Source organism: Poromitra crassiceps (genome assembly GCF_964638095.1).
Source record: "Poromitra crassiceps genome assembly, chromosome: 9".
NCBI lineage: Eukaryota > Metazoa > Chordata > Actinopteri > Beryciformes > Melamphaidae > Poromitra > Poromitra crassiceps.
Genome location: NC_139630.1, coordinates 17,512,172 through 17,524,620, shown reverse-complemented (window position 1 = coordinate 17,524,620; position 12,449 = coordinate 17,512,172). Strand labels below are relative to the sequence as shown.

The following is a 12,449-nucleotide window of genomic DNA, read 5'->3' as shown; positions in this document are numbered from 1 at the left end:
CAACGCTGAGGAACCTGACACAGCACAACGCTGAGGAAGGCCTTTGGCTGAAACGTTTGTTGCTGCTGCCCGGTTTGAGGAAATATTAAAACCTGTGAAAGGACATTTGGAGTGCTGGCTTTTTCTCTCACTTTTGACTTCCTGTATCTGTGCCATGGAGGTTTGGCCACTTCCACGCCCCCTTAGGAGACTGGTCAGCCAATGAAGATTCATACCATTGACAGACAGCCAATAACAAGCCGAAAACCACGCCCATTTAGGAGACCGGAAGAGATGCATTTCCTACAATTGGCAGAGCCTGGAGTGGAGCATCTGTCTCTAATACTAAAAGTCTCTGGCTGCATGCGCACAGGCGAGTGGACGGCACAGCCACACATGTTCATAGTCAGGGGAACAAACATTAAGTCTTCTAGGTAACATGGTGCATTTCAACACAACAACAGTATAACAGCGTTGTCAGGGCGCATTTCAAATGGGGAGACGAAAAGTAAAGCAATTGTAACCCACATAATATGGACCACATATATTGGTGTAGTTGCAGAAGAAGACCGCTAGAGGGCAACGCGGTCTTGTGTCTGTTTGCCAGATTGCATCACCTATAGAGGCGGGGCTGAACGTGCTTACGCCACAGAGCACGACAAGAGCTTGCTGCATACAGACAGAGAAACAGCTAACGGAAGCGTGTCCTGCATCGGACGATATTTTTACAAAACTTCTGTTAAAATTGTGCTTCAAACACTGCTACAATGATCATGTCATGTTTCCGTGTAGTTTAACGGCGAAAACGTTAAGTAGAACTTCTTTCTAGCAACATACCGTTGAAATAATTTATTTTAGTTGTGTCTTTGATTTACCAGAGTCGGGGAAAGGACGCTACCGCTGGCGTCTTAACTGGAAGCTGCTCTTGTCCTGTCACGGACAGCTCACTCTGTGGCTCTGCTGGTTAGCAAGCCAGTGGTTAGCAAGCCAGTAATAGTCAACAAAGAGAGTGGCTTGTAGTTCTCGCTGAGTCCCATTTTGCTGCATTATTGCCACCTGCTGGCCTGGATGTGTGTGGGGTTTTTTTTTACTCGCTAGCAACTTTATTAAGTGCAAAAACAGAAGCGGTAAAGATCAGTAACTCTCGTCGCCCAAGCACGTCTTATGGCTTTCTGTCATCAAAGTCACTTTCCTAAAGTAATTTGACATGTTACCATGCACATATTCATATGAAATTCCACATATTGACACATATAGATGTATAAATTAGTTCCACTTACACAAAGCGGCGATCCAGCATCTGAAATGCCCGCTAAAGTACCGGAAACCACGTCAGAGACCTCTGACCCGGACGTGATGAAACAGGCAAAGAGGAGTCCGATGCAGGACACGGTGACGCTAATGAACGCATGGTGAAAGTTAGAGTGAAAGCTGACTTTTCACGAAAGATATCGAAGCATTGAGCTTCCTGTTCAAGAGAACAAGATTTTTGGCTGTATATGATGATGCTGCTGCGTGACATGCCGTGGAGCATGCTTTACTTTGTTTTTCCTTTCTAAATTTGGATCTCCGTGAAATCTCTGGTGAATCACTATGTTAGCAGTGCTAACCTAGCTCCTAGCTTGTTATCGTTTTGCTAGCTACTGAAATGCTGGGGTATTCTTTGATTTTCAATCGTTTCAGTGATGTTGAACCACTTTGAATCTAACTAAAAACCAATCGGAGTCAAATGTGAAGATTGTGTAGATATGTTGTTTTGTAGCCCATGTTAAGATGAGTCTTCTTGGTACGAAAGTGTGCTAAGTGAACTGATAGTGTAGCCATGCTACCATGAGGCTCTACTGTTCTTTCAATCCTCGTTTAACAACGAGGCCACGGTTGAGTACACTACATTTTCCTGTATATTGCAGTAATCTTTATAGTTGAAATCCTTTTATTTATTTTGGTATGATGGCTTTTCTTTTCTGATAAACACTGCAGTAGTATTGCTGTTGTCAATTCACAATACTTAAAAGATGTAGATATGAGAATGAGATATGGGAAAAAAGAGATGAGTGTATATGTTTAATGTACTGTTGAACATTGATGCCGACTGCTATGCTGGGTCAGTATTATGATTACACCAGATGTAGAGAAAAAAGAAGTGAAGATCACTACTGTACAGTGTTGATATTGAACTGATTCTATTGTGGTGTGCAGGTTGGTTTTTTGTTAGACTACAACAGATGTTACAGAACAGAGGGTGGAGAGGAGCCAGGGTCCCCATCCTATCTGAGAGAGGGGCGAGGTACCATCCTGCTTCTTCATCTTCATCGTCCTCACCTGCATCGCAGAGAATCGGTTGTGGATACAGATAAGCACATGAAACACACCCGGGTAGCGTGCGCTTGCTTATACACACACAGATAGAACTAGAGAAGTACACAAACGGACTGTACTGCACTGGAAACGGACTTTGGAACGGAACGGGACACAGCACACGGCTGCTGTGAGGAAACACGGCACACGGCTGCCGTGAGAGACACTTTATTTTCTTTTATTTATTTTTCTTGTCAATTGTTATAAGGTGTACAAATCCAGGTTCAGTGATTTATTCATGGTGGCAATAAATATTGTTAAACTGCATAACCAAGTTGTGATCTATCCGCTCCGAGTCGAAACTTAGATCAGCAGATAATTCAGTCAACTGCTGGTGAGATTTACTGTGTTACACAATCATTTTATTTCACTTTGGCACTTTCACTGTTTTCCCTCGCGTGGACTCCCTTGTTTGCTCATGGGAGCACCGCCCCCCCAATGAAAGCAGAGGGAGAATTGTGTCGTCAGTTGGTCAGACAGCCCAGATGGCATCATGGCAGAGTAACGTGGTGGATGGAAAAGTATCTAGGTAGGGAGAACAGGTCAGATAAGAAACTGACAGGTTTAATAACAGAATGTAAATTGCTCCGATATTCTGCTTAAACAATTACTTGGATTGATTAAATGGTATGTTGCTGTTTTGATGTAATTTTACAAAGTTTCAAATGCATTCTTGAATTATTTTGTTAATTAAATATGCTTGTTAAGTAAATAAAAAGCATTTACAGACTATTTTGCATGGATATGAATACAGGTGTGCCTTGAGATTTTGGCTTGCCACTTGGTGTGCATTGGCCACAAAAAGTTTAAAAACCACTGCTCTAGAGCACCAGTGAATTCAGCAAATGATCCTGTGTGACAGCATTCCATGAAGCAGAGATGTTGGGGTTAATTCAGTAAAGGTCCCCTTATATCAGCAGTCCCGAGTGCACTGAATGTGGGAACCGCTACCAGTCTTACAGCCTGGAAGAGCTTATTTGCTGCAACGTGTCCATTTGTCTTTCATGTTCATTCAGTCATTCATTCATTGGATCTCTCCGTGTCTCCACCAGACTTATATTCCCAGTGACCAGGACATCCTGTACACTCCTGAAGAAGACTACTGTACACCACCCACCACGCGCATCCAAGAGTACGACTTTGAGGTCAAGAACGTGCCGTACAAGATTGTGAATGTGGGGCTGCGGTCAGAAAGGCACTGGTTCAAGTACTTTGACTCGGTCGACTGCATCCTCTTCCTCGTATCCTCCTCCTCCTACGACCAGGTGAGAACGCGCTCCAGTCCCACAAGCACACACCGTGCATACACGGCATCTCATTTCCTCTCACACACAAGCAAGCACACACACTTTAGATCGCACGATAAGTCACACAATCAGTTTGCTCCAGCACAGGGGTTCCCAAACTTTTCCGTCCAAGTACCACTACGTACCAAACCAAATTTCCCAGGGACCACTTCCACGCAGTGGAAGTGCCTAACTTTGGAGTGCAGACCTGCCAACCTGCACTTATTTTTCGTACCATGCATGCATTTTGGCATCAAAGTACGGTGGTACGATTTGTCAGTTAAAACTACGCAAAAAGATGTTGACGCCTGTGAATTAAATTGTGTATGGGTGCACTGGGCAGTATGCCTATCGTGTGTTGTGAATCTACTCTCACTGTGGTCATGACTACTACTGTGAAAGACTAGCAACCTGACCAATCCAACCACGAATGCAACGAGTCTAGCCAATCAGAGGCAGATTTGGGCAGGTCATGACTTCAAGTTTCAAGTTTATTAAAGAAAAAACATTGTTGCATCACAAGATGAAATTATGTTTTTTTACAAGTTAGAAAACAGACAAGAATAGATACAGTATAACAATATCATGTCTACAGTAGGCTACAGGGAGGAGATAACTAAAAGGATGGACAATGTGAGCACAGCCTGTAAGCTCTTGGTAAGAAGGACTGCTGGTGTCTTTTTGTGTGACTTATTGGCCCTGTGAACAATCTAGTAGTTCTCAGGCCATATTGGTGGTGTGGAGTTTTGAGGGCTCCAAGTAGAGGGTTGGACCCTTCCTCCTCCAGCATCCGCTTGAATTATCTGGAGGTGGCTTCATCTCTCCGCTCCGCCAGGCTGGGGAATGTTCCACTTGGTAGGCCCATAATACGGCAGCACCTCCGCTGCACACATTCCAGGTCCTGAGTTAGGTTTTTGTTCAGCCCTCCCCAGACTGGAGAAGCATACTTCAAGACAGGTCTGATGAAGCTCACATAAATTTGGGACAGGACGTCAGGTGGGAGCCCTGCTCGCTTGGCGACACTCATGATGCATGACACACATCATGTTAGTGTGTGTCACGCAAGGGAGCTACTTTCTGACAGCCGAACTGCTGCTGCAGCTTTCTAAGATCAATATATTTAATTAGCCACTCTTAATAATGAATACAATGCGGGCAGGAGGTGCCAGAGTCTGGGAAGAGTGCCAGGGAATTGGCTGGGGAAGGGAAACATTGCGGTCTATAGACCGTAATGTTAAATGCCGCTGTCCAGTTAGCAGCTAAGGAACATTCTAACGTTACATTAACTGTTTCAAGGCTAGCGGTACCTGTGTAACGTTACAATCGGTGCAGTTAAATGACGTGTAATGATCGGTAGGATGCAGGAACCAAACGTGGTATGGTGTGGTGTTTCTAAATGTCTGGGTTTCTCCTGCTGTTTTTGTCAGCAGAAGTCTGATGAATGAAACAACAAGGAAGGCCGTTTAGAGTTATTCTTGCTTCACATTCAATCAACATATCTGCAAAGATGCTGATTCTTTAATAAAACCAACAAAAGGTTTAACGTTAGAAGACCTGAAGCTGATATATTGATCTTTAGGAGAGACACTAACAAGAATGAATAAACAAGATTAATGGGTCATGTAGCTAAGTACTTAGTGTTTACATGACCAATTAATCGTGTGTATTAATTCACAGAAAGGTCATGGTAGGTCTGAATATCACTGACAGGCCTTTAAGTGTCACTTCAACAGTCATGCAGATTAAACCAAAATAGTAAATAATCCCAATCATTCAAATTCACTCTCTTATTTTTGAAGTGTAACTTACCCCCAAAACACCTTTTTCAGCTTTTAACCAATATATCTGACTTTGGGGGTGGTGTGTGAAGAATTCTGGTCAAAATGTCCACATTTGAGACCAAACTGTTACCATTGTACCATTTGTATCATTTTCAGCAGCATAAGTTCCCTCTATGGGTTCAAACCTGCTTTTTTTGTGCCCTCAAATGAATGGGAGATTTTGTACATCGTGACGTCACGGTGGTATTTGCGCGTGCCCCACTCATGTGAAAATTTGTTTTTTTCCCCCCATGTGATTACTGTAGTTCACGCGGCGCGAGCCCTTTAAGGGCAATGCATCCCTGGATTGTCCCCCAATCGATTGTGTTCTGGCACAAAGCGAGTGGGTTTCAGGACGAAACAGTCTCGAGCCATTTACGTTATCTTTAGAGGAATATTTCTGGAATGCAAGTTTAACTAAATAGTTACATGTCCTCTGACTGCATTCTACATCAAATGAAGATATTACGGGTTGTTTTATTTTGTATGTTACATACTTATTTCCCAAGCTATGTTAGTTTATGGAGGAGGAATTCTGCCAGCTAAAGAATCTAGTATAGGCGGCCATCTTGACTGCAGAGTTTTCAAATCAAGTAGAATACCGTTTTGCAAGAAATCTGGGGGGGTCAGTAACCCTTTAACACATTGAGTGCCAGCGACGCCATATGGCGTCAAGAGAAATTTACCGTAGACTGCCAGCGACGCCAAATGGCGTCAATAACTCCAAATTCATATTTTGACGGGGGGGTGTCGATCTAAGCCTCTTACATCGCCTCTTACAATATGGGAGCTATTGAATGTGTCTAACCTATTTTACAGAACCCTTAGGTGGCGACAGTGCCCTCCCGATTAGACAAAGGCCAGGAGAAAAGAGAGAAGAAGTCATGAGGAAACGGAATACGAAAATCGCATCGATATGCTTGAAGCATAACGTTACCCGTGCCTGTGAACTGCAGTCATCTGCTGCCACAATTGAGCCCCATCCGTGTCGGCTGCGACAGTCCATCCATATGATTTAGTTGCCGACACGGCGACACCAGCGTCTTTCTGAAAAGTTACATTATTCTCAGCTGGGAGCCGAGGACACGCTGTAAAAAAGCAGGGGGATGCAGGCAGCGGACTTTTCAGTGCAGATCAAACTCAGCGCAAACCGCAGCAGAGACACTCGACTCCTCCCACCACGGAGGAGCAGGAGGAGGGGGGTGGGGCACGCAGGGGCACATGCAGCCAATCACACACACACACACACACACACACACACACACACCCAGGCAGCAGCAGGCTCGATGTTGGCCTATGTTTACATAAAGTTGTCTTGATTTCCAACTATTTTGAAGGTCCATGTGAAGAAGATAAAACAGTGCAGGACATGTTGTGTTTTGAATATTGTTATTATGTTACACATCAAATGAAAGCTTTCAATGTTTAGTTTCATAAAAATAAAAAATAAAGGTGATATCTTGTTTCCCTATGTAAATAGAGACTTCAATATCCAGCATGACCCATGAAAGTGAGCATTTTGATGTTAGACCAAGCTGTATACTAATATTTGTAGAAAATAAACAAAAGATTCTTTTGACATACTTTTTCCCGCAGGTAAACTAGACATTCTACCCTTTCATTTCAGCTATAGCATTTTGTTCAACTCAAAGCAGAATTCATTCTGTCGCCTTTCTAACATAAAGATGTGATTATCTCAGAAACTAATTTCAGCATGCTCTTTTCGGTCGAAAACACTCTTTTTCAGAGGGGTGTATTTCCAAAATGGAACGGTTTATAAACACAGTTTTTTTTTTTTAATGAAACAGAAGGGTTCAAAGTTTCATTGAGGCTATTGGTTGTCCATATAAGAGGAACACAAAAAATGATATGGCTATATTAAAATGCATTGCGGCCTATGTGGCACAGTACAGCACCTTTTGCCCAAGGGCCGTGGCACTCAAAGTGTTAAGTGCCCTAAACTGACAAGTGACTGCTTATACTAAAAGCATAAGCAGGTGGACTCACACTTTTGACTTGTGTGTGCCCAAAACACACTGCGGCGCATCACACGCGAGTCGTGACGCTCAGGCAATGTTATTTAGCTACCTTCCTGACAAACTAGCATGGTTGGTACAAATCGATTCCTTAGGTCTTCTAGTTTCATATGATACCTATATACCATACCAGAAACTTCACTTTGGCTTTAAAACTGCAGCCTCTGAAAGTAAATGTTCAAAATTGTGATATTTCCCAAATACAGTATCGCGATATTTCCGAAAATCTTCTGTATGTAATATTGTATATTTACATAATATTATGTATGTAATGTATGTAAAAACTGTTGTCTGTTAAAAAAGGGGGGGGGGGGGTGAACACGGACCGGACCACAATTTGCCGCTCACCGCTCCCCCAGGGGATGGGTCAAATGCGGAGAACAAATTTCACACATTGTGTGACAATCAGTGGGACTTTACCTTGACCTTACCTTACCAATGCTCTAGCAGATACTGGCCAGTTCATTATGTATTTCCAATTTTACAGACCTTTAAAAAAAAACATACATTTCTCTCCCATATTCATGTTTTTATCTTTTTATGGGCGTTTGTTTCTCTATACTGCCCCATTATATTTATTGTAAGCATTTAAAAAATTCTTCTCCTATTATTATTGTTGTTGTTGTTATTATTGTTCTACTACCCCTACAAAAATAACAACAATAGTGGTAGTAGTCATTTTGCTAACTCCATGTTCTGTTGTCTTGATCAGGTGTCAGAGGACAGGCAGACCAACCGGCTGCAAGAGTCGCTCAACATCTTCGAGACCGTCGTCAACAAACCTGCCTTCATCAAAATCAGCATCATACTCTTCCTCAACCACATGGACCTGCTGGAGGAGAAGATAAAGACCGTTCCGTTTAAGGACTACTTCCAAGACTACACCGGGCCCGAGCACAGCCTGCGGGACGTCCAGGCCTTCATTTTGGAGTGTTTCCAGGGGAAGCGGCACGACACCAGCCATAAGCCCCTGTACCACCACTTCACCACGACCACCAACACCGAGCACATCCGGCTGGTGTTCGAAACCGTCAAGGACATTATTCTCCACAAGAACCTCAAGCAGCTCATGCTCCAATGACCCCGCTCTGCCTGTGAAAATGAGGACCTGAATGGGCACCCTCCGCTTTCCCCTTAGGAGGGCTGGGGGGAGACCAGCCTCACAGAATAATCAGATATAATTTAATCTTCTGCCTTTTTATATTAGTTTTTACTCTCCTCTTTCAAACACTTGGCCTTGTAGTTGGTTCAGCGTGAGGCAGGAGGGCGGCCTGGCTGTGGCAGTCGGGACAGGAGGGGCTGGATGTTGGAGAAGACCCTAGCGCCCGACCAAAAGCCATCTCACAGCACAGGACTCTGATTGAGAGAGCCAGGATGAAACCACAACGCTTTTCTACCTTTTCTGACACGATTTTCCGCCATTTTGAATTTTGTCCAAAACAGTTTTTTTGCGATTCCTCCTTGAAATTGTGTCCAATCTTCACCAAACCAAAGCACGCATCATGTGTGGACTGTCCTGCACAACACTGATTTTGAAGTTTTTGAAAAAACCGCACCGTTGCGATATAATCGACTTCCAAAGTTCTGTGGGTGGGGCCTATTTCACAAAAATCAGCATAACACAACGTCCCATCCTAACCAACCTTGGTCCAGGTGTGGACGGATGTACTCTAAGCGGATAGGAAAAATCTTGTCATTTTGCCTATAGGGGGCACTGTAGCAACATCAAGTACCTGTAGCTCACAAGCCATAAGAGTGACTGTTCCCAAATTGGGGCTATATGTTCATAGAGTACTCTTCTACTCTGGCCTAAAAAATGACACCGATTGACCTGACGTTGGAGGAACCCGACAGGTTTCCTTGGCTCGCCCCATGTTTACTCATTGCTCTGATCTAAAAACAAAATACTCCTATTGACCTGATGGTGGGGCTATAACAGCCCTCTTCACCTTTTGGTCCATAACTTTTGAACTGTAGCGTCTACAATCGAAATTCTTCCGCCCCTGGATTCCTTGCCTCCTCCCGCTGCTACTCACATAGGCCCACCCATAACTACTTAGTCCCCCTAGCTGCATGGGCAGGGACCCTGCAAGGCAGGCGGTGCATGGCGAGGACAGCAAGCACAATTACATTTTCGGTAGGAAATGTAGATCTTCTAGTTATTATTATTTTTGATTAAGAGACCTATTCCTATTTAATGGCATTAATAATTTTGGGGGGGCGGGACAATTGATCATAATATATTATTGAATGTAGCCTGTAGAAGAAGAATAAACTGCATTTATATGAGAAAAGACTGCAGACCGACCCCATGCGTTCTGAAGCTGCCTCCCTCCATTGGCCTCCCTCTTGCTGAACTCCATGACTTTTTTTCTGCAGTCTACTTCTCCATCTTCATTTTGCAGGATTTAACTCTGGCTGTCAGGTCAAGTCACTGTTGCACTGTTGCACTGTGACTCTTCATCATAGAAAGTAACACAACATGATTTATAGGGGTGGGGGAAAAAATCGATTCACTTAAGTATCGCGATTTTTAATGTCACGATTTTTTGAATCGATCTTTTATTCCAGAATCGATAATCGCATTTTTTCTGTTTATGTATGAAATGTTACCACTTTCGTCCATCACATTATAGAGCGCTTCCCTCTGCTCCGTGGCTCATACAGCCAATCGTGTACCTTGTTAGTACAAGTGGCCCGCCCCATGACCCGCCCCCACTCACACACAGCTAATCAGAGCCGAGAGTCCTGGCTGAAATCTCCTGTCCTGGATTAAGCAGCACTGTCGAGTTGCAGCAAAATAGACAGTTTGTGTTGTACTCTGAAAGGGTTTTCCCCCCCTTGAATCAAATTGTACATTATCAGTCCTCCGCTGACGCCACTCGTTTGATCTCACCCGGCGTTACGAATAATTCCATGTGGGTGATCGAGTTTCAATTTGTGTTAACGTAACGTGTTAACATGTGTTATATCTATTAATAAGTGCCCGGGAAATTAACGTTAATGTTAAGACATCAATTTCACAAATACGGACATCTGCAGCGTTCCTTTACGGAATGGCATCCGCAGCTCAATTCTGTGAGCAGAGACAAAGTTGAACTGTTAGAAAGGTTTTACTTGTACTTTGGGACAGGATTCACAGGAATTACTCGTGTCATCTATTGAGCACACAGCTTATAACTTTATGTCTTCTGCTTGGGCGGAGTTTTGATGGGTATGGAGAAATGTAGCCTACCGCATTTTCAGCAAGGCAAGGCTTTTTCTCGCCCAACCAGCGGCGCGCGGTCCCCAGCGCGGTCGCCCTCCAGCCCTACAGCCTATGACATATTTGTAGTTAAGCAAGTCAAAGCAAAACCCAGGCTTTTCCACACCTCTGATTCACCTAACGTTAACCCTACAACCCTGAAATACACGTTACCAAATGTTTTTTTTTAGAAGGCTGGCAACCCTAGGCTGTCATCAAAGTAAAACGTCACCATGTCTGTAAATTACTGCTTGCAGTTGCACTCAGAGCATGTATGTGTGTGTGACAAATTAGACCTACCTGTGTGCCTTGAAAATAAGGTGGTTCAAAATGAAGTGGCTAAATGCAACATTTTTCTTCTCATGTTTTTTATTAATAAAAACGGGTAATTAAAATGATCAATAATTATCGATATCGACTGATATGAAAGATGTTATATCGATATACTTTTTAACTATATCGCCCAGCCCTACTCATGATATAATATACAGTCTCTAGAAGTGTATGATTCAACTTTTCCCATGTTCTAGAGTAAAAAAGCAAACAAACTGAAAAAAATAAAATAAAAAAAGAAACAAAAATCGCAATAAATCATAATATCGAATCGCAATAATCGTAGAATCGCAATACTTAAGAATCGCAATATAAATCGAATCGGCTAATGCCCTAATGATTTAACACTGGCTGTGAGGTCAAGTCACTGTTGCACTCTGACCCTTCATCATAGAAAGTAACACAACATGGAGGCTGGAGTAAAGTTGGAATGAGATCTAACCTCGCGTCACCCAGAGCACAGCAAATAACACAACCGCTTCCGTTTCTAGCCTTAAAAATAAAAGCACACGGTGCAAAATAAACTTAAATAACTCATAGCCTTAACTATGAGGAACCTCCATAAAATAGCTTACACATCAACAATACTGGTTGCGGTGTGTTACGATTACATAAGGAGTGAAACTAGTCTAAAGCATTACTCAAAATGTATATTAATCTTAACGTGAAAGCCCGCGGCGGAAGACATACTTTTACATTCTGGATGACTTGACGGTGCTGCAACTGGTGAGGAAGACGAGAGAGGAGATGCTTTCCCCTAGCCTGGCTGGTTTACCAGGCTAGAATATTAGTGGATTATTCATTTAGTCGGAATATTGTCATTTTCCGAATATGGGCAAAAACCGGAATATTGTGTGCATGTAAACGTAGTCACTATTGTTGCAATAGTTGAATAATCTAATCCCAAACTGGGTGGCAGTGCGGCGAGGCTCAGCCGGGCCTCGGTACCGTTAGCTGGTTAGAGGTTGGTAGTGTATCCTCCTGGCTCCGCCCAGCACCCCCCTCCCCTCCCCTCCCCTCCCCAGCCCCTCCTCCCCTCCGCTCCCCTGCCCCTCCCCTCCCCTCCTCTGCCCCTCCTCCCTCCTCTGTTAGTTGCCTTATAAAGGGACAGCGCGACCCCGTTTGCTGAATGATGAATGTCTGTTAGATGTACAGAGATTTGCTCGACTTGTTGTAGATTTTCTGAATATACTGTAACCCATTTTGTATGGTAAGATCATGTAACCTGTCATGTGTTCCTGTTGGCATTGAGTTGTTATTCCAGGCTTCTCTCAAAAAGTATTCACCCTTATTTGTATTTTATTTTTTGTTTTTTTGCATACCATCGTATGCATTATCTTGTGCTGTTTGGGATTTCCCTTTATAAAAAAAAGTATTTTGAATTTGTAGCACA

At 43.3% G+C, this 12,449-nt stretch overlaps 1 protein-coding gene across 1 annotated transcript in view; it reads left to right on the top strand.

Annotated features, from left to right (window-relative positions):
* The window catches only part of LOC310782136 (guanine nucleotide-binding protein subunit alpha-13-like), a gene marked incomplete at both ends in the record, with an annotated part of 34,563 nt that extends 26,003 nt beyond the window's left edge, over positions 1 to 8,560 (top strand). Inside the window, 2 exons of the mRNA XM_083642828.1 lie at positions 3,390 to 3,602; positions 8,192 to 8,560. Of these exons, the coding sequence (XP_083498954.1) occupies positions 3,390 to 3,602; positions 8,192 to 8,560 (582 nt within the window). The remainder of the gene's footprint in view (positions 1 to 3,389; positions 3,603 to 8,191) is intronic.
* Between the last annotated feature and the right edge of the window lie 3,889 nt (positions 8,561 to 12,449).